This window comes from Mus musculus, chromosome 2, assembly GCF_000001635.26.
Source record: "Mus musculus strain C57BL/6J chromosome 2, GRCm38.p6 C57BL/6J".
Classification (NCBI taxonomy): Eukaryota; Metazoa; Chordata; class Mammalia; order Rodentia; family Muridae; genus Mus; species Mus musculus.
The window spans coordinates 59,334,737-59,357,012 of NC_000068.7; the positions used below are offsets into that span (position 1 = coordinate 59,334,737).

The window sequence follows — 22,276 nt, forward strand, 5'->3', positions numbered from 1 at the left end:
TTCTCTTTCAGGGGTTCTTTGGAATCTATCTTCGTGTGATGCTGTAAAGATGACAATCATTCGAGACGCGCTCTCAACCTTAACCAACACTGTGATAGTTCCACATTCTGGTTGGAATAACTCTTCCTTTGATGATGATCATAAAATTAAATTTCAGACCTCACTGGTTCTTCGGAACACAACAGGTTGCCTGAGGTAAGTGCTTCCCTCCCAGTTAATTACGTGATTAAAGAATGTGTGTCATAAGTCAGTGGACTGTGGAAGGAGCTGTCTGGCTAGCATCCCCCCAAAGGTGGAGGCTCTCCTTCATAGCTTAGGGTTATAGACTTTGTTACTGTGTGAGGAGACACTGTGAGCACAGACTGGTGGCCCCAAGGCAACTGTCTTGCATGTTTGTATATAACTGTTGTAAATTATTCAGAAAGGCCCAGTTGGCTGAGGGCACTGTGGCAGTTCCAACAGTTTCTCCTGTAGTGGTGTTTTGTTTATTTATTTGTTTGTTTGTTTGTTTGTTTGTTTTTCTGATTATCACATACTTACTGCAGGTCTGATGTAGCCTTGTTTTTGTTTCAACTCCGGTTATGGTCCTTGAAGTTCAGGATGTGAAGGGTCCTGTGATTTCAACAGCTGTTGCTTTTGAGGTCTATAAATAAGTCAGCCCAATGCTGCTCCCTTAGTCATTATTACCTTTAACATAGAAAATCTGTGGTTCTCCTTATACGTTTGTGGAACAATTCCTTATTTGCTTACCAGAGTTACAGGGTATTTGATCACACCGTGTGTATTATCTCCTGGGGGAATAAAAAAAACTTTCTAGTTGCGATGGGTATGGCTTAGCCCTTAGCACACACCTTAGTCCCAAACAATGAAGGTAAAGTTAGTTTGCATAAGGAAGCACCCATGATTGAAAGTGATGTCTAATTGAGTGGCAGACAAAGTGACAAATCAGAGAAAGGTTTGACAGAATAAGATGCACCCAACTTCTCACATGAAGAAGAAAGAGAAGCTACTTAACACAGAGAGAGAAAAAGAGGAGAGGAGGCAGTTTTATTGGGAGAACTTTACAGAGACAGGTAGAAGAGAGAACAAGCTAGGCACAGGTTAAGACCGCAGTCAGATTAGAACAAATTGTTAGAGTTAGCTTGCGGGTCAAGCAAAGCAATTCAGAAGAGGCAAAGAGAGAAACCAGATTGAATCAGTTAGCATGGAAAGCAGTTTTGAACCAGAATGGCTGAGTTGAACCAACCAGTCAGCGATCAGAAAGAATAAGAAAGGGTGAGCCTATTCAGCATTAAGTCTCAGACACTGAAAACATTTCTAGGCCTAGATTAGACTGTACAGAGGCTAGAAGCTTCCAGGAGTAGGCCCAGGTTAGCAGACTGAGGCAGTAAGCCTCGGAGACAATTACTTCAGAAGAATAGAAGTAACTTTTACACACCCACTCACATCTGACCCTGTCCCCTGCCTCTTGCTCAAGGCATATGAAGCAGGAGCTTTGGCAGAATGACAGGGAAGGCCCTGCTCCCCAGTTCAACCATGAGCTTTAGTGGCTTTGTCTGCAGAACAGATGTGACAGTGCTGTCGTGCACAGGGCCTCGAGTTCAAGTCCTAGTCCTGAACGGAAAACAAAAACAAGGCATCTGAACACCTCTGGGGCAGAGAGCTTGAGCCACAGGGGGATAGCCTGGGCTACAGCTCCCAAGCCCTCTGCACTGTGACTCAAGGCCCTTGTCTGGGAATGGGTGGGAGTGAAGAGCCAAGAAAGCAGCAGGTCCTTGCACTCAGGTGAGCAGACCTGAGTGGGTCCACTCATGTGGCCTGTGCTCAGCGGGAAGCAGCACCCCACCCTCCACCCTGGAGCCAGGGAAGTGTGAGCCGCCTCCTCCTCAGCTACCCAGTTAGGCAGTGAGTACCCAGACCGGGGTACAACCCTGCTATAATCCTTGGTAAATGTCACTTTTGTAAAACCAGGGTGGAATAAGGTGAGCTGGGCTCCAGCTGTGAGGAAGATACAAATAGGGAACAGGAAGATGGCAGTAGGCACCAGAGAAGATAATAGTGACGTAAGAGTTATTGGTGAATCTGTGGTGATCATTTAAAGACTATGTGTTAGAGTTCTCCTAGAGGAACAGAACTTAAAGAATGAAGTGTGGGGTGTGTGTCTGTGTGTCTGTGTGTGTGTATGTAATCTTTAATATATTTATGGGATCTATAATATAGTATTATATATAAACACATACTCATATATATGTGGGATTTATTAGAATTTACTATAATTTATAGAACTTATATAATCCAGTTCATGAGGCTGGGTGCCTCAGATGATCTTTAGTATAGCTAGAATCCCAAAAAGTTGCTAGCAAGCGTGAGAACAAGCAGGCAGAGACAGAGAACCTCCTTCCGTGTCCATTATACAGGCTGCCTGCAGGTGTGGCCTGGATTAAAGGCTAGTCTTCCCACCTCAAAGATCCAGATTAAAAGTGGGTCTTCCCACTTCAAATGATTAAGTCAAGACAAAATCCCTCACAGGTGTGCCCAGCGATTTGGCTTTTAGTAATTCCAGATGTAGTCAGGCTGGCGGCCAAGAATTACCACCACAGCCTATACCTGAACCAGCACAGAAGCTACTCAACTGAAGGTTGGGTTTCAGGAGAGAGAATGACTAGTCACGTTAAAGGAATGGGCTAGCTCAGTGAACAAAGGGTAGAGTGGCATATGGGGTATATCTCAAGCCACCTTTCAATGGCTGCTCTCTGCTCCCATTCTCAGGGATCGTTAAAGTCAGGCTGCATGGCTGAAGGGTAAGTTGTTCAGCTCCGCAGCTCCCACATATTTCTGTCCATCCAGGAACCTCAGCTCTGCCGGGGAGGAAGCACGAAAACAAATGCGCTCCTGCGAGGGGCTGGTGGACTCGCTGTTGTATGTGATCCACACGTGTGTGAACACTTCTGACTACGACAGCAAGGTCAGTACCCTCCCAGCTGCTCACCGCAAAACAGAGTGAGTGCTCGCTCAACAGCACAAGTTGGGCATGATGTGGCAATGCAACAGGCCTGGAACCATGGGTGAAGGACCTCACATGGGTCCCGGATCTGTGTGGTTTCCAGGTGACAGCCCTGAGCTCTCTTCCTAGTCTTAGCCACTGCCCCATCTCAGCCCCACCCCAGTTTCTCTGCACCCTCCTGTTTCCTCTTGTGACATTCTAGCGAATTCTGCCCCAGGGGCTGGGAAAGACCGCAAGTCCAAGCTGAGTATCAGGAGTCCCAAGGTGTGTGCCCGTGTGGTGTTGGGCTAGGCTGGGCTAGGAGAAGCCATTGGTAGATCTTGGGTCACAATAATGAGTCTGAGAGAGAAAAAAATAACTAGTCACCTGCTGGGGATGGGGGGGGGGTGTCTCCAAAGAAACAGCCACGTTTTTAGTTGAGCTCATTAAACAAGACCTGCAGATGACATTGAGAGAAACAAGCAAGTTGGGAAGGAGGACTTGCCAGGTGGGGCAACTCTAACCGTGACTTTAGACATCGGAGTTGGAATGACAGTTGTGCCCCCCCCCAGCCCCAATTAAAGATTTAAAGTATGGAAAAACAGATGCAAAAGACAAAATGTCAACAGAAAGATTAGGGCATTCCTCAGAGAAGGGAGACAGGAAATAGAGGGGCAGCAGAGGTAAGACCTGGCGATAGGGCTGCTTCCGGGAAGGGAGAAGGAAGTACTGGGATGGAGGATGGGAAGTCGTGGGAGGCCTCAGCATCTCCAGTGCCGTGTGGCACTGAACAGGCCTGGTGGATCTTAGTGTAAAGCCAGTCCACGCTTCACAGCTGCACCCTGGCCCTCAAGACTGGAGAGCAGTTCTCCTCCCCTTAGACGTCACATTCTAAGTCAGCAGTATTTCCTTCACGTTCTCCATTTACTTCCTGTTGGTGTGTGCAGTGCCGAGTCGTCTCATGTGATGTTTTTAATTACACACTGTGTTGGGTTTCAGACAGTGGAGAACTGTGTGTGTACCCTGAGGAACCTGTCATACCGGCTGGAGCTGGAAGTCCCTCAGGCCCGGCTGCTCGGACTGAACGAGCTAGATGACTTACTAGGAAAAGAGTCTCCCAGCAAAGACTCGGAACCAAGCTGCTGGGGAAAGAAGAAGAAAAAGAAAAAGAGAACGCCACAAGAGGACCAAGTTAGCATTTCCTTTTCTCTACCGTTTTACTTGTTAGAGAGTGAAAAGCTGTAATTTGGCAGAAAAGATTATCGCTATTTAGCTAAAACCCAGTCCAGCAAAATGCATGAGTAGCAGCCAGAGGGCTTACCCGTTTCCTTTCCCCTCAGCCTGTGCCATCTGTCTTTCAGTGGGATGGAGTCGGGCCTATCCCTGGACTGTCCAAGTCCCCCAAGGGAGTCGAGATGCTGTGGCATCCATCAGTGGTAAAGCCGTACCTGACTCTGTTAGCAGAAAGTTCCAACCCTGCCACCTTGGAAGGCTCTGCCGGATCCCTGCAGAACCTCTCTGCTGGCAACTGGAAGGTGAGATGTTTCCTCCTATACACATTTCTGTCTGTCTTTGTGGTCGGGTCAGCCACAGTGGGAAAAGGACACACTTGTTTATAGAGTTTGTCCATAAAAGGGAGTTATGCGGTCTGGGGAGGAGACAAGATGCCACTCTGGGCACCCTAAAATGAATATGATGAAGTTCCTTCCCTGAGAATCTGAGGTTGATGCGCAAGTGTTATAGTATCCACTGGGTCGGTGCTGTGTGATCCTGGAAACCGACTTCTAGGGTGGGCTGGCAGGGAAAAGGGGGAAGGGAGTTGAAGGCCCCTGCAGGATGAACCGAGCTCAGCCACCAGGGCCTAAGGCTGGGGTGGAGAGGAGGAGCTGATGGGCAAGAAGAACAGACAGGAGGGAACAGGCCTTGTGGTAGGAAAGGACTCTGGGCTCAGCAGGCTGCTCTGAGGCAAAGCCGACAGGACCAGACAGAGCGGCTGGACGCTGAGCTTCAGGAATGAGGCCTGACCCACAGACAAGGGGACTCTGAGGTTTTCGGCAGCTAAATAACAAAGACAAGCCAGTGCGGACACTGTTGGGTTACTTCTGTGGCTTTACAGGGGGTGAGGATAAGAAAAACTAGAGGCTGGGCTTCCCAGAAGGAGCCAGTGCCACATCATAATGAAAGAAGATGGGGACCTGGTTCTGAAAGTTGGGGTCTGGCAGTGCTCGTGGGAATACCCTACTTTTCTCAGGCTCCTTCAAAGCATAGGAAGTTTTGCCTTTTTATACATGTGCAACCCTGTGAACATGAAAATGGTTTCCTGTCATTACCACAATCGGAAGCAAAGTTTCTTAAAACTTTAGATGCCATCTTTCACTTTTCCCAGACAGTCCTTGTGTGATACAGTTTCAGTCACCAGAAACTTTCTGACAAATGGGTGACTCTTGTTTTGGCTCCTCATCCCACTCCACCCAAAATAAGGCTCTTTGGGACTGGATTCTCCATGACTGAGCTCTGTTAGGAGACATGGGTGTACACATTTCACTCAGGTGACTGACAGAGAATCTGTACAAGTTCTTGTGGCCTGATGTTACCTAAGCAATGTGGTTATTCATTTACTGTGTCTGAAGTTCTAACAGCTTAGTGCTAGGGCTGACTAAATTCACAAGAATCCCAGCTCCTGTGAGCCAACGTGGAGGAGCCCTGACCTCAGCAACTTCATCTGTGGGGGAAATGAATAATGTGCCCAGGTGATTGACAGCACTGAGCAAAATTATCAACGACAAGGACTGAAGACAGCTCCTGGCTTATAAGTATTTGTTTTGTAGCCAAAGAATCACCTGATGGTTAAAAGTGTAATAATTGAGACACACGTGATTGAGTTTTGTAGAATTTAAATCCCGGGATCAGGATGCTGATGTAAAGTACAAACGTAGTTAAGTAATTTTCAGTACCAGCAATAGTAGCTCAGATTCTCAGATCCTTGCGGCTGAGGAGATGGCCTAGCGCTTAAGAAAGCTCTCTGTCCTTGAGGAGGACAGGAGTCCGGTTTCCTGCACCACACCAGACAGCCCTCAGCTGCCTTTAACTGTAGCTCTAAGGACTCTGACGCCCTCTGGCCACTTTGGGTGCTCACATGTGCATACACAGATACACATAACTAAAAACTAAGAGACATATTTCTTATGTGTGTGATTCTATTTGTATATATTATATATTATAAATTTATATAAATATATATAATCATACACATAAGAAGTATATTTCATGTGTGTGTATACACACACACAGTAGAGGGGCAGCTGGGGGAAAGGCTTGCTGGGTTGGCCTGGCAGTCTCCAAGGGAACTAGGAAGCCATGTGTCCTGCAGCTTCAGGAAGCTGCGCACTACCCCAGTGCTTTCTGCAGTAGTGAGCCTGGTACTGTATCTCCTCCCTGTGGATTTCATTTGATTTGGAAGTTAAAAATCTATCATTTCATGCAGTGAATGTTAATTGTATCTTGAAAAGGCATTTTTTTCCTTTCATGTATATTATTAACATAATCTGTTAGAATTCAAGAAACTGGGCAGTCAGTCACATATTTTAACATTAACAGCAGTCTCAGAGAGCTAATGGGTCTCTGTCCTCATGCTTTGTCCACAGTAGGAAGATATCAGACATTACTTGGGCAACTTCTTTGACTTTTCCTGCTTTATTCTGTAACATTACCTTGTTGTTGTTTCTTCGGTAATAACTCAGTACTGCGTTCTCGTGGTGCACAGCGTGTAGCCAGCTAATGTTGACTGAGGATATATCTTGCATCCAAGCATGCTTTGCTCTGGGTATGCGTTATCATGCCTGTGTCTGTGGAGAAATCCCTTTCTTCCAAGTAAAGGAATTTTTTTCAGCAGTTTTTTTTTTGTTTGTTTTGGTTTGGTTTTTTTTTGTTTGTTTTTTGTTTTTTTGGTCTGGTTACCAAACTCTCAATATTGTTGCTGTGTGTGCTAAAAAATAAGTAACCCAGGGAAGCCAGGCTCCCCTCTAATGTGTGTAAGAGTCTGTCTCTGTCATCCTCCTAGCCTCTGGACCAGTGTGGGGCCAACTGGGAAGGCGCCTTCCTTACTCATGTGTATATATCTGAGAGGAAGAGTAATCGCTCCCTTTGCGTCCTGCACAGAAATCTGACAGGTGGTGGCTTGAGATCTTCAGGCTTTGAGGGATTTCTTTTTAAATCAGCCGTCCCAGCCTATCTATCTCCCGAACAGTGGCACCACTGATTTAATCTCCACTGGACAGAAAACATTTAATTTATTAGTTTATCTCTGTAGATTGCAGCAGCGCATGAGAGTGAAATGCTACGTCTTACTCACTAAGGCCTCATTTTCTCACCAGTTTGCAGCATACATCCGGGCAGCTGTCCGGAAGGAAAAAGGGCTTCCTATCCTTGTCGAGCTTCTAAGGATGGATAATGACAGAGTTGTCTCTTCTGTGGCCACTGCCTTGAGGAACATGGCGCTGGACGTTCGCAACAAGGAGCTCATAGGTGCGTACTGGTGACAGCAATGCTGCAAGAGAAGCAACCGTGGCAGCTGCAGAACTCTTGATTTATTAATGTATGCCCTTTAAAAGTGTCTACAGCTGAGCCTGCTCCTCCTTTCTTTGCATATTTGGATTCCCAGCTTTTCGACTAGTCTTCTTCAACAAGAGGCAGGCTCATTAATTAAACATGGACCTGTGAAGGTAAACTTCCAGAGAAGCCAGGGATCTCCAGTGAGGTCAGGCATATGTGACAGCGCCACTAGATGATGAGTTTGGTATCTCCAGTCCCTAAGAGAAGTTACATCCTGAGCAGCAAGAGCAAGAAAACACTTTCGTTTCCTTTTCCAGTATTTGTGCTCATATCTGCTCATCCACCAATACTATCATCTTTTAAGTCACAAAAAGAAACCATCTGAGCCCTGGGTAGCTTTCCCTCCCAGGTCTGTGTGAGTGCTCACCCCAGGGACAAACCGCTGTCATCTATGTCCATCCCAAGACCAGGTCAGGTTGGGGATGAGGTAAGGACTAGGCCACCTGTGCACTATGTGTTAGGCCTTTGCTCCTGTGTCACAGTCCATACATCAGCACAGGCAAAGAGCCAAGAATGAGACTGCCCATGCTTTGCGCGCCATGCGGCTTGCTGCTCTCCAGGCAGCCCTATCCCACTTTGATGGTAACAGGAAGAGGAGAGACACTCTGGGGGCTGGACCCTCTATCCTGAACCTGCTGCTCACTGAGCTCATGACTCAGAGTGTCCTCTATAGCCTACTGCTTCTGGGTGGAAATCGGAGCTCCCTCCAGGTTCTGAAAGGAAGCTGGTAACAGGGTCACTGTTAGAGGAAATAAGAAATGAGGAAATACCCTACATCTGTTAACACTCCATGCCAGCCCCATGGCTGATGACGTGGGGATGCATGTTATTTTATGGATTTGTGTGAGTTTGGACCCAACTTATATTAAAATACAATTATACATATACACATACATAATACAATTATATTAAAACATAATAAAATAATAGAAAGAGGGAGGGGTAAGAGAAAAACATTAGCGAGAATGAGAGTATTATTTAGCTTTAAGATTAGCCATGATCCTGGCCTGGTGGAGCAAGCCAGTAATCACAACTACTTAGGAGGCTGAAGCAGACGAGTTCAAAGCCAGCCTGGCCTACAGAGTAGGTTCAAGTCAATCTGCAGGAGTGAGACCCATCTCAAGATAAAAGGAGAGCTACAGGTTAGCATCATGGTGGACTGCTTATATAGCACTCACAAGACCCTCAGGTCAAGCCAAGTCCCACTACTAAAGGAGAAACTAAACATTAAATGGAGTAATGTGACAAAGACAAGGCTGTCGCACCTTGGTTGGCAGAAATGCCACTTTCAATTATTATTGTCCAGATGAATGCTTCCTTTCTTTTGAGGCAGATCATCCCCCAAGAAAGGGAGTCTCACTGAGCCTCTCTGTGGCCCCTGCCCAGGTCCCATACTTCTTTCAGAGCAGTCCTATTGAGACTTGGAAGTTATATCCATATTCAGAGTTTCTTATGAAAAGATATATACTCAGAGTGTTTCTACTCCAAAAAAGAAAAAAAGACCTAACTAGTCGCATGTCATCATACATTCTGGCCGTCTGTAGCCCTGACTAGTCGAATGTCATCGCACATTCTGACCGTCTGTGAGTGATCAGAGTCACCAGAGCTGATTGTCCCCAAGCTCAGGAGCTACATTTATCCAGTAGGCTTCCAGCGTCACCACTGTTCCGCGCTCCCAGCCACCTCTGCTCTACCCAAGCTTTGCCTATGATAAAGACACAGTCACCGCTGCACATAGACCCTGCTCTGATGGGAGCCCTGGCTAGCGCGGCCTAAGAAAATATTTACTTTGGCCTTAATTTCTGTTGTTTGTAGTACATTTATCCCACATTGTCACTTGGTAATTGGAATTGAAAAAGCTAGAGATAACCTGTTTGGAGAGGAGTAGGGGAAGTTGGGTGTTTATAAAGAATTGCTTCCCTTGCTGAGCCTGCCTCAGCCGGCACCTCACTGAGCCTCCTCGAGATAATAAACCTGCAGTTTCAGTAGAAGATTTTTTTCCTTGTATCTTTTAAGGAAACAATAGTTAACTGCTGATAACAGATCAGCCAACAGAACCTTCAGCTTTGTTCAAGTACGGGACTGTTCATAGGTGACTCGACAGACTAGACCCAGAAAGACTTAATGAAAAGTATTTTTGACAACCTTGGTTAGTCCAGATTCAAAGATAAGTTTTGTGAAAAGCTTTGAGTGGCAATTGCATTTTGATACACTGGAATTAAGAAGAGCATTTCTGCCCTAAGCCTTCATTACAGACATGACTGCAGAGTACGGACCGCAGCCAGTCCACTCCTCTGAGCACTTCTATACACTGATTTATATTTCTTTCAGCAAGTGACAGTAGTGTTTTATAAAGGAGTCATGAAGTTTTGTTTTGTAAAAGCCTTCCTATTATAAGGATTTTCAACAACAGTGATAAAAAGCTGATGCCTGTGAAACGATGACCCTAGTCGTGTGCACCCGGCAGGTAAATACGCCATGCGAGACCTGGTGAACAGGCTTCCAGGTGGCAACGGCCCCAGCATCCTGTCCGATGAAACCGTGGCAGCCATCTGCTGTGCTCTGCACGAGGTCACCAGCAAAAACATGGAGAATGCCAAAGCTCTGGCCGACTCGGGAGGTATAGAGAAGCTGGTGAACATAACCAAAGGCAGAGGAGACAGGCAAGTGTGAGGGCCTGGGGCCTGGGGTGAGAGAAGGAGCCATGCCGGAAGCGGGGATTTATTTCTGTTTCTCACATGTTGTCTACACCAGCTAAGACTTGTAATGGTGTGGGCTGCTTTTTGTCATATGCGGGCATTTCCTTTATTATAGTGTGCCTCACTCCTTCACTCTGTCCTCTGAGGTTACTGTAACAAAATACTGTGGGCTAGGGAGCTTATGAACAATAGAAGTTTATTTCCCACAATTGTGGCACCTGTGAAATCCAGGATCAAGGTCCCAACAGATTTTATGTCTGGTCTAAGTCCCTTTCCGGTCTTAGAGAGAGTGAGCTTTGCCCTCACATGGAACAGTCTCTTCCAGGTGACTCTTCTCAAAGGCTGCCCCTCCCAGCACTGCCGCTTTGAGTTAGGACTTGTACTTAGGAATGTTGGAGAGACTCAGGTGTCCAGGCTGTAACCATCCCTAAAGCTACATTTGTTCATGTCCGCTCCTAGAAGAACCAAAAGCACCAGGGTGGTGACAATCTTAGGGCCACTGTCGCCTTTGCAGTTTGGGCTCTGTTCCATGCCTACAGCCTATTCTGCAAGAATGTCTTTAAATCCTCACTTTTGAGATTGATTCTGCTGCCAAGTGCCCAGAGAGCATGAAAACCAGCACTCCGCGTGAGTGCTCTGGGCTCAGTCCCTTTGCTTTTGGACGACAGTAAAAGATGAAGCAGCACCAGTGGGCAGAGAAGATCGTAGCAAAATAGAGGTTTCTTGTCGCGGGGCTGCAGCTGTGACTAAATCTGCCTTAGTGTCAGATCAGCGAAATGGAACTGGGAATGCCAAGTACCTTCTTCAAAACGTAGGTCAGCAGCGCTCTCCCATGCCCGCGCTCTCCCATGCCCGCGCTCGCGCGCGCATACACAGTTCCCACTAAGTTCTCCCTGGCACTGACTGTTTTGAGTTGTCTGCTAGCATCTCACTCCCAAGGTCCTGGGACTTTGTCCCTTATCTGCTGTTGTATCCTTAACAACAAAAGCTTGGTCCTGGTACATGCATAAGGACAATTTATTAATCAGCTGAATGCCAATGCTGAGTTTGACATTACAGCTCTTCAAGTCTTTCCAGTTGATACCACTGAAGGAATTCTTAAAGTATAGAAACAGTGCAAAAAGCCATCACCTTACCCACGAGAAGCCCCAGCTGTCAGCATAGACAGCGTAGCACATCGGCGTTTTTATTTATTGTATTTTTAAATTTTCATTAGTAACAAATGCATACAGTATATTTGTTTGTTTTGATTATTTTTTTTTCTCTTTCAAATAAGGCCCCATCGTGTAGCCCGGGCTCACTGTGTAGCCCGGGCTGGTCTCAAAATTCATAGCAGTCCTCCCAACTCAGTCTACTGAGTTCTAGGATTACAAGAGTAAGCTACCTGCCCTGCCTCTGCTGTTTTGTGCTCCACTCACTGCATGTCCGCGTGCTGTCCCGGTACAGGCTTACAGCAGTGAGTGGAGCACAAAACAGTGCTCCAGGGCTGAGGCAGACAAGGCGCCCAATGAGTAACAGCAGCAGAGCCTGGCAGATGGCACTCACAGGCACAGATGACAAACGCAGAGAATGCGGCAAGCATGTCAGGGAAGGAGAAGTGTCAGGGAAGGCCTCCTGGTGATGGCAGGAAGCTGACCTGAGGGAGGAAGTGTGTGGGATGAGGGCGGGAGGAAACTGCGCCCCTCTGGGGCAGAAGCATGTGAGCAGAGTCCAGCAAGAGGCTGCCGGGCGGGCGAGGAAAAGCAGAACATGGTGCAGGAGGAAGAAAGGGAGTTTGGGGGAGCAATAGGACCGAGAAGCAGTAGGACCTTATAGTCGGTTCTCAGTCTCTGAATGACACCAGAGCCTCTGGAGAGCAGTGAGCAGAGGAGTACCATGGCCAGTTTCCCACACGCACACTGAAGGCTAGGGTGCAGTGGCTGCGGTGACGTCAGCAGCATTGCTGATGGGGTTGAAAAGCAATTCAACAGGTTTTACTAATGAGTGAGCGGCAGGAGAGGAGAGGATTGTGAATGACGCCAAAGTGGTTGTCCAAGAGGCCACATCTAGGCAGGGAAGCTTATGGGAGGACCGTCCTGAGTTTGCTCTGGACTTGGGTGCGTGGGGATAACTATTAAACATCCAGTGAGTGTGTGTGTGTGTGTGTGTGTGTGTGTGTGCGCGCGTGCATGAGTGTGGTAGGTCAACAGGAGAGAGGTACAAGGCCAATACTCAAACTGGAAAAATATACCTGGGCGGTCAGTCAGCATTTAAATGGCTCATTTATAGAAGTGAAGGTTGACAGGTATCAGGGAGATTAGGACCCCAAAATAAACGCAGAAAGGAGCAGCCAGAACCCGGGAGCATGTGGTAACTTGGAATCCAAACGGAAGGAGATGACGAGAGTTAGGCTGGAGTCAGAAGCCCTGCTTACTCGGGTAGAACAAGCTTGAGGCCTGACCATCGGATACGACAGTCATACAGAGGCTGTGAATTGAAGAGGAGATGGGATGGGAGAAATCAGAGGTGTGAGTGGCTGCTTTCAGGGGCTTCTTGTGTGCTGCAAAGGTTAGAGGGCACTCTTGCCTTTCCCAGGATTCTGGTTCTGCCCACAGAATCTGGTAGCCTCCATCCTGCTCCTTTGGCTGCTGGTTTGCAGCCTGAGTCTCTCCATGCTACCTGTGTCTTCATTAAACCGCATCTCTCCCTAGATCCTCTCTGAAAGTGGTGAAGGCGGCAGCCCAGGTCTTGAATACATTATGGCAGTACCGGGACCTCCGGAGCATTTACAAAAAGGTAACAAACACCCAAGGGTAGCTGCGGCTCATGGCCTGATGAGCGATCCTCATAGCCCGAGTTCCTAATTGCAGTTAAGTGCTGGTTTTCATTTTGAGCTGTCTCTTTTAACTCCACAGGATGGGTGGAATCAGAACCATTTTATTACACCTGTGTCCACGCTAGAGCGAGACCGATTCAAATCACACCCTTCTCTGTCCACCACCAACCAACAGATGTCGCCCATCATTCAGTCAGGTCAGTGTGCGTTTGTATGACAAAAGATTGTATGTGCGCGCGCGCACACACACGCGAGCGCGCACACACACGCACACGCGCACACACACACACACACGCGCACACACACACGCACACGCGCACACACACACACACACACACGCGCGCACACACGCACACGCGCACACACACACACACACACACGAGCAGATTAAGCATGTCACTTCAGCTCTGCCCATCTATCTGAGAGCATGCTTTCAGAGTCGCACGCTGTTGTAAACAGCCACTATCTTTCATTTGGAAAGAAAAAACTGCTTACATCAGCTGCAGTGCATTAAAAAAAGAAAAGAAAAGCCTCCAGGGCCAGCCCCCACCTGAATGCTGCTTCCCCACATTGGGGAAGGGGCCCTGGCATTGTATCTGACCAGTTGGACCAGTAACCTGATGCAGAGTCCTGGGAGGTGGGGAGTCATTGAAGATGTACTGGCTGACTAGGAATGTCCTCTCTGCCAGCTTTGCATAAGTTTTAAGTCTCCTCCTAAGGAGCTGCTGCTGCTGCTTTGTGTGGAGTTTTGTTTGGTTTTGGTGTTGGTTTTTCCTTAGTTTTCTTGGTGAAACTTCTTAGGAACAGGCTTCTAGAACATAGGTCATTGGAGCTTTGCAGTGGCACCTCCCAGTCGCCTGGCTGCTTTGCAGACCCGCACCCCCACACCCTTACACCACCCAACCAGCCACCCTGATGTGGCCTTCTAGAAAGTTCCTTGGATGTTCAGCTGAGACGCTTGGCAACTGCTCCACCCACTCATTTGCAGAGCTCAGCCGAATGCTTCATGCTATGACTGCCGAGTCAAACAGTCCTGTAAACTTAATTCTTACCTGCATGAAGCAGGAAAAATGACGCTTCTTACTTTGATTTGGCTTAAATCCCACGTTCTGACACATATATTATCTGCTGTAGACAGCGGTGCAGTTTCTGACAGTCCTATTGCTCATGTGGACAAATGTGGACAAAAAGACTGATGCCCATGCCCAGGGGCTCCCGCCACGGAATTGGATGTCTGTGTTTGTGCTAGGAGTTAACCGCTGTCTGCTTTATTTGATGATTTCTTTTCTTTCTTTTTTTTTTTTTTAAAACCTTGTTTACACCTACTGTGTATAACAGATATATATGTCTTGGTTTAAAATTACGAGCTGTGTTATTCATCAAGAATTCTGCTTGGTTTTGCATACATCCTTTTATGAAAATATTCAGCATGCCCGTCAGGGGGAACAGGAGAGGTGGGTGGCTGCCAGCCATGGGCCTTCAGTGCAAGCACAGAGTCGTTTCAAACAGATCAGCACACAGCTACTGTGCAATGGATTTGCCACTGGGACCTCAAGCAGAAGTGCTGGTGGCCCCGCCCTGGTGCTAGGTAGCCCTCTGTGTTCCACTTAGAGGGAAGATGTGTGTCGCTCCTGTCTCCCAGCTGTCTAAGGGCCGACCCTCGTCACTTGGCACTGAGGAGGGATGTGCTTATAAGCATGTCCCCTGCCTCCTTAGTGTCTTCACAAAGGGAAGCTGCTGTCTTCTGTCCTGCCATCTTCCCAGAAGTGAGCTGGAAGTGACACAGACACACAGATACGCATGCTCAGCCCGCCCACCCAACAGCACAAGAAAAGAACTGCCCTGCCAGGGCCCTCAGAAGGCGTGGCTGTGCAAAGCAACAGGGCCAAGGCTGGAGAACCACTGCTTTCAAGTGAATTGGGTAAAGATATGGCCTCTGGTTATTATTATTACAGACCAGACTGTTAATGGGGAAAGAAACACCTCACATTACCTTCCTGGCCAAAGTTTTAAAAATAATAATAATAATTGTCCAAAAGGGGACCCAGGAGTAGATGGCTAGTCATGGCTAGTCATTATCAGCTGTGTGGCCCAGGCTAGCATCAGAAGTCACCGGGGACACCGGGTTCACATGATCTCCTGACAATAGATCACCGTAGAGAAGCATAAGTGTTATTTACTGGGCACTTCTAGACACACTAGACCAGGCCAGAAATTAAAACACACTATAAAACCTGCTACCAAACATCTGTACATAAACGATGGCAGATAGTTTATAAGCAGCTAAACTATGACCACAAAATAGAAATAACTCTTGCATGGCTCTTAAGTTACTCTAGATGGTTCCAAGGTGGGTCAAGTCCCTGGATCCCTGCTGCCTGCTGCCTGCCACCCCCTACCCTGGGCTTCTAGAGCTGGCTGCTTGCTACAGCTCGGCTGTGGGCCCAGGTGTCACCCTTGCTGGGATAGGAATGTAGGGTGTGTTCATGGTCCTGGGGTCTGGCTGCTCTTTGTCCTCAACACCTCTCAGAGCCGGTTTTACTGTGGCATTGCTAATAAATAGCCTTTGTTTTCCTGGAGCACTTTCCAGATTTGCTGACAATCTGATTTCTCTCTTTTCCCCTCTCCTTCCTTTGCCTCTCCCTTCAGTTGGCAGCACCTCTTCCTCACCAGCACTGTTAGGAATCAGAGAGCCTCGCTCTGAATACGATAGGACCCAGCCACCTATGCAGTATTACAATAGCCAAGGGGACACCACACATAAAGGCCTGTACCCTGGTAAGATGCCAGTTGGGTGTGTGATGTGATACCTGAAGGAGTCACCTCTCTGGGTGGCTCAGCCAGTGTCCTGGGAACAAGCCTATGCTTATGTCAGCTCGGTCGTAGCAGCAAACCACCCCATTCCTTCTCCGCTGCTGTCAGGATTGTTGCCCTCTCTGCTTGTCTTAAATAAATCGAGCTAATATAGTTATACGATGACCACAAATTAAAGAGAGGGCTTAGCTCTGGTGATCATTTCTGGCTGCCCCGGGTTCCAATCCCTTTGCTCTTGTCCCCCTTCTGCTCTGGCAAGAGTCCCTTGTACATCAGAAGTGAGGGTCCCATGTGGCTTCTCCTGAGTTACAAGTACTCTCCAGACTGGTTCAGCTCTAAGTTCACACTGACTGATAACAGTCTAGTCCCTTGGGGGAAAAGAGTTTGAGTGGATTGTAGAATATATCATATGATAGTCCTCAAGTGTGACTACCTTTAAGAACAAAAATATTATTATAGTGTTAATACTTTTATATCCTGTTCAGAAAGATATGCATGAAAAATATTTTAATGTTGCTAGCCCAAAACATAGTTGGTCCACTCTCAAAGATTTAGGGATTAAAACTACTCCTGAGGTTCCAAAGAAGCCATGAGCTACTGCAAAAGAAAAAGTATGTTTTCTTCAACAAGAAAGAAAAGAAAAGAGATGGCAAATAACCTATTTATTAAAAGGAAATAAGCGAGAGCTGCCGGCAGCTTAACTGCAGCAGGGGGAGGAGTCTGAGTTGTGCTGTTGTCTTTGAAACTGTGATTTTGCAGGGCTATTTACTAATTGACTATTGTTACCATGGCAATTAATAGCTCAGAAAATTGCAGATGCTACATTTCTAATAGCAAGCTCTGTGCAAAAGGGAACACACACACACAGGCTGAAGTGCAGGCAGCTTCAGGTCTGCAGCAGCCGGCTTCGCTGTACAGACCGCCTCTCGAGCATGCACCCTTTATCTCTGCTTGTTTCAATAGACTTAATTTGCTTGGAGTATGCCTTATTTTCCTTGTTAAAAAATAAATAAATAAAGCCTTTGCTGGTTTTAGCAGGAATGCAAGGGAGAGTAGTGACGTCATCAGGAGTCTGCTCTCGACTCTTTGAGGACAGTTGCCGAATTACCAATTTCTCTTCTATTTACAACATACTTAGCTATGGCAGACCCAAGACTGTGCCCCTGTGTAGCCCCACTGCTTTGAACATGCCTCTGCCTGTCCTCCGAACTGACTCACAGCTGCTCGGAGGCACGAGGTTCATTCTAACGCTGCATTTCCCATCTCTCTGACTCACACTGTGGCTCAGGGGTCTGGAAAAATGGCGATCATCACTCACCTCAGCACAGGGAGCCGCACTACTGCTCAAAGCCAACTACAGACATCCCTGAGGCTGAGCAGAGCTTGAGATGGGCCCTCTCTAGGAGGGCTCTGCATTCACAGCGTCTTGCTGCCTGCCACACACACATGGCCTGGCTTTGCTGCTAACCATCACAGATCCAGGGAACCTGGGCCGCTGCCCTTCTGCCTGAGCTGGTGCTAGGGAAGGAAGGACCCACCCACACAACCTCGTAGGCCAGTGTAATAAGCATTAGTTTTAATTTAATAAAATATTTTCTTACAGGCTCCAGCAAACCTTCACCAATATACATCAGTTCCTATTCCTCACCAGCAAGAGAACAAAATAGACGGCTACAGGTGAATTTGTAACATTGTTGGTACAGAAGGCTGGTTAGCAGTCGCGCAGTGAGAGCTGGGCCTCAATGCAGGGCCCGAGCCAGGGGTGTCCCCTGAGGATCTTGGCTCCTCAGCCATGCCGCGTGCATGGTTTAGATAAATAGTTTCCATCAGTGCTTCTGAGACTGCATGCCTCTGAGGGGGATTCTGAGAGACCTCTGGTGCATGCCCTTTATCCAGTAGTTTCCCTCTCCCACTCTCCCCACCCCCTTCTCTGTTAACCTGTGAAGTGTCTTCCATCTTGGATGAGGCGAGGTTGGTGAGCACAGCCCCCACTCTGATCTCACAGCTCTTTTTACACTTCGTGCTCCATCACCAAGACTTCCTCCTCATCCCCAAGTCTGCTGCCCATGTAAATGAGGGCCTTGTCCTCCCAGTCCCCAGACTCTGCTTCCTGGTGGGCCTTGACCTACCAACCAGGACCTTCCTGCCACACTGTCTCAACCACAAAACAATTAGGGTTTCCCAGCCAAAACTGTAGTGTGGCCTTCCAAATAAGAATGTTCTGAGACCCACCCCCCCCCCCACACACACACACACACACACTAAACCATAATCTTTCTTTAGCTAGGAAAGAGAAAGAATCTCCCACATTACTTACACTGCATGCTCTAGTGTTTGAGCTGGTCTTGATTTTGACTGGGCCTCAGACTTGAGCTAACATGGCCCTCCTTTGACCCTGGGGAGAGGTCAGAATTACAGGCGTAATCCGCACCCAGCTGCTGCTTTTTTTAAGTCAAGACAAATCTAACTCTACCTTTGAAAGAGGAGGTAAAGTTAGTTAAGCAGTGTTTTCACTCCAAAACACCAGCGACATTAGAGTGAGTCTAAGTGAGATGCCAGTCCCTATGTGGTAAATGTTAATGTCTTACTGGGGGGTGGGGGTGGAGGCTGCAAACAGCATAAAAACTGATCATTTGAGGGCATCATGATGAGGTCAAAGCTAAGACAGAACAGAAGGAGCCAGGACCAGGTGCCCTGTGTGGCTACACACGTGTGATGTTTTGCTTCCTTCAGAAGAATTTAGCGGCCCTGGCTCCACTCTAGAATCATTTGCTCCAAGTCTCTGCTGATTTGGGTTGGTTGGTGGTTTTTTTTTTTTTTTTTTTTTTTTTTGGTTTTTTGAGACAGGGTTTCTTTGTATAGCCCTGGCTGTCCTTGAACTCACTCTGTAGACCAGGCTGGCCTCAAACTCAGAAATCCACCTGCCTCTGCCTCCCAAGTGCTGGAATTAAAGGCATGTGCCACCCACCGCCCAGCTTTTTTTTTTTTTTTTTTTTTTTTTTTTTTTTTGGTTTTTTGAGACAGGGTTTCTCTGTATATCCCTGGCTGTCTCTGCTGATTTTTGTCATCTTCCTGCCTTGACGGCTCATCCTGTAGTACCACACTGTATAGCAGAATCCATCAAACCATGTTATCTCTTAAGATTGAGTGGTGGCTTCAAACCCTCATCCAAGAAGTAAATGTTTTAAAATACAATCCTCTAATTACGGTCATCTGAAATATCTAAAACCAGATCCCCTGCCCTCAAATACGTCTAGGATATGCTTAACTTCCCTGAGCAAAAGCTGCCTCTGCCAACTCTGCTGAGGACCTAAACTCTCCTGAGGCCCCGGGACAGACTTGAGCAAACAAAGCCAGCTTGCCTGTAAACATAACTGAAAGTCCACCCCTGCAGTGAGCAAACATTTGTGCACCTGAAACAGCTTCCTCCCCCCTTTAGCCCACAAAGTGCTTTAAATTGTGAGGCAGGAAGCCCACATCAGTGTTGTTGAAATGTGTGTTTTTAAATTGCTCTCACTCATTTGCCTTTCCATCCTGCCAACAGCATCAGCAGCTGTACTATCAAGATGACTCCACCAGGAAGACCTTGGATGCATACAGACTGTACCTGCAGTCTCCTCGAAGCTATGAAGACCCTTATTGTGATGACCGAGTTCACTTCCCAGCTTCTACTGATTACTCAACGCAGTACGGACTGAAATCAACCACGAATTATGTAGACTTTTATTCCACTAAACGACCTTCTTATAGAGCCGAACAGTACCCTGGGTCCCCGGACTCCTGGGTGTAGCATCAAGACGGCTGCCTGCTGAGGGGCGCTTTCCTTCTGACTCTGTTTGGATTGAGGGGAAGTCCGTCTTGCTGATGATGGTGACCGTGAAAGTGAAATGGAAGGGATGAGTGAAGAGGTTTTGGTTTGTTTGTTTGTTTTTTCTTTTTTTGAGGAATTTTCAGGGAAGTGAGGAAACCCTTGGGAGAGGACTTTGTACGCGCTGTGTAGGTGTTAGATCTAATTACTTGTAGAGTCTAGTGGTGAAGGTGTGGGTGACGTGCTGGGAGGCTTGAGACGTGGGTGAGATGAGATGGGTATGTGTAGGTCAAATCAAATGACAGATGATTTTTTTAATGTGAATAAAGTTATGTTCAGATAGTTTGTACAGAAAAAATAATAATAAAATGGATGCCCTTCATGTTTTATTGCTATTACTAAATGTCAAGATTGTATGCTATTATGTCTTGTAAAAATTCCTTCTGTTGGTGTAAATATGGAAATGCCACATTGGTTAAGTGCCATCAATTGTAATGCAGTGTGTCATTTGAAAAGAGATTTGAAGAACTGACAGCTTAAAGCCCAAGCGGGAAACCCGCCCGGGAACTGTTCGCAGTTGACAACAAACTCTGACGCCCTCTGTTTTCAGTGAGTAGTGAACTCCGGAAGCACAAAGGCCAGCGTGACAGCAGCGCCATGCTCATCCCCCTCACAGGACACTTCACTGCCATTTTCTATGCACATGGAAGAATAATAAATGTGGAAATTTCATCCTGGAGAATGTGTTCTTGCAGTTCTTCTGGGTGCGATCATGGAAACAGATTTAGTAAGTCCCTTGTGAGGTGGGCCACACTGGACCAGGAAGCCAGAGTGGCTCTTCTACATACCTTAGCATGTGTAGTTCTTGGTTGCTTTTTTATTATCATCATTTCATTTGGTACATGGGACAATTTTAGCAGGTTTTGCCTTGTCTCAGTCATCTCTTTTCACCTAAGGGAAATCACATCTGGCATGCTGGCCGTATCGTATTGGCAAGGGCCACTTACTTTTAGAACTCGGTAATTACATATGAACAGTTGGGCATTCGCTTGCTTGGCATCAGTGCTATAAAGCAAAACTGATTCTAAATAATTATTGTGCGGAATACATTCTGGATTGCAGGCAGCCTTGGGGGATCCCACAGACATGGTAGGCATGTCCTGGTACTATCCTACAGCATAGTGACTATAGAAAGAGACCCGAGAAACACTGCTTTCCTGAGTGGAAACCGGCCCAAGTGTAGGTGAGCCTTTCTGAGCTTCAGACAGTCCAAAGGACACCCAGGGACCTTGACAGAATCGTGCTCTGGGCTGTGTGCCCTGGCTGAACCTCTGTTCTCTTGTGTTCTCTTGCTTTTACACAGCAGAGGCCACTGGGTGACATTCCTAAGGAACTGACACAGGACTTGTAGACATCATACTTATTTGATCTCAAGTTCCTAAACCTGGTTCCTTGAGATCTGGGTTTATGTGAAAGCTGTTCCCGAAGAGAGTCAGAGAAATGAGCCTCCAGAACCAACCAACTACTTTGGCAGCCCTTATTGCAACTAATGCAGATCAAGAGTTGGGAATAACTCACTTGGGCCTCCAATAAGACCTCCTAATGTTGGCAGAAAAAGGCCAGTAGTGAGAATTGGGCAGAAGATCTGAGGCCCTTTAAACCTCCTAACTTGAGACTGGAGAAAAGAAATGGCAGGCAGAAACCTGCATCCTTGATGATAAGATCAGCTCTCCAGCCATGGCAATATACATGACCTGCTTAAACTGTTGACTCTCCCATTACCAAAAGCATACAGTAATCAGCCCACAGAAGAGGTGTGTAGTTCTGCAGAGCCAGGATCAGCTGAGAATAAGCACTGGACAGACAGGTCAGAAAACTAGCCCAAGGTGTACGCACCCTGGTTCCTCCTTAGAGACACCTGAGCACTTCCAACAGAACACATGGTATGGACTAGGCCTCTGCCCTTCCTGCTGAAGAGCTCCCAGGGTCAGTGTGCAGTGCAGATATGAACAGACCTCTATTTCCTGGATACCATATAGCCCTACAGTCAAAGCATTCAGACTTTGACGTCAGAATACAGAGTTGGCCTAGGAGAGAGGAGAAAAGAGATTAGATCCCTTGGAACTGAAGTTACAGGTAATTGTGAGCCACAATATGTGGATGCTGGGACCAGAACTCAGGTCCTTGATAAAAGCCATGAATACTTTTAACTCTCGCACCATCCCTCCAGCCCCCTAGTGCATATTTTTACTGATGCACATTTGTTTAAGGTTACATCCTTTGAAGGCCCTGAGCTTCTATGTATTGGACCACATAGCACCATAGTGTGATCTGTTATTAATCCCTGGCCAGTGTTTATCTACTTGGTTGCTTATTCTTGCAAAGAAATACCATGTTTTAGGTGCTGATGGTCAGTCTCACATACATGAGCATCTTACCCTCACAGCAAATGTATGATATACCATTTTATAAACTCTGAAACAAGCAGGAGAGTAAATTACTAAAGGTCAGCTTACCAGTAAGTGACCAATCTATGGTTAGGCCTG

The 22,276-nt window shown here is 47.0% G+C and overlaps 1 protein-coding gene across 27 annotated transcripts in view; it reads left to right on the top strand.

Moving 5' to 3' along the window:
- Pkp4 (plakophilin 4) overlaps window positions 1-20,469 on the top strand; it is a 194,356-nt gene extending 173,887 nt beyond the window's left edge. For 24 of the 27 annotated variants that reach the window (NM_001362993.1, NM_001362995.1, NM_001362998.1 and 21 more), the window contains 11 exons: window positions 12-195; window positions 2,848-2,965; window positions 3,983-4,174; window positions 4,345-4,518; window positions 7,357-7,507; window positions 10,062-10,257; window positions 12,984-13,068; window positions 13,188-13,305; window positions 15,758-15,886; window positions 17,526-17,599; window positions 19,467-20,469. In NM_001362993.1, the coding sequence (NP_001349922.1) occupies window positions 12-195; window positions 2,848-2,965; window positions 3,983-4,174; window positions 4,345-4,518; window positions 7,357-7,507; window positions 10,062-10,257; window positions 12,984-13,068; window positions 13,188-13,305; window positions 15,758-15,886; window positions 17,526-17,599; window positions 19,467-19,712 (1,667 nt within the window). In that variant the 3' untranslated portion in view covers window positions 19,713-20,469. The remainder of the gene's footprint in view (window positions 1-11; window positions 196-2,847; window positions 2,966-3,982; window positions 4,175-4,344; window positions 4,519-7,356; window positions 7,508-10,061; window positions 10,258-12,983; window positions 13,069-13,187; window positions 13,306-15,757; window positions 15,887-17,525; window positions 17,600-19,466) is intronic. The other 3 variants (NM_175464.2, NM_001362991.1, XM_006499175.4) reach the window with 2 other exon arrangements.
- Window positions 20,470-22,276: the final 1,807 nt, after the last annotated feature.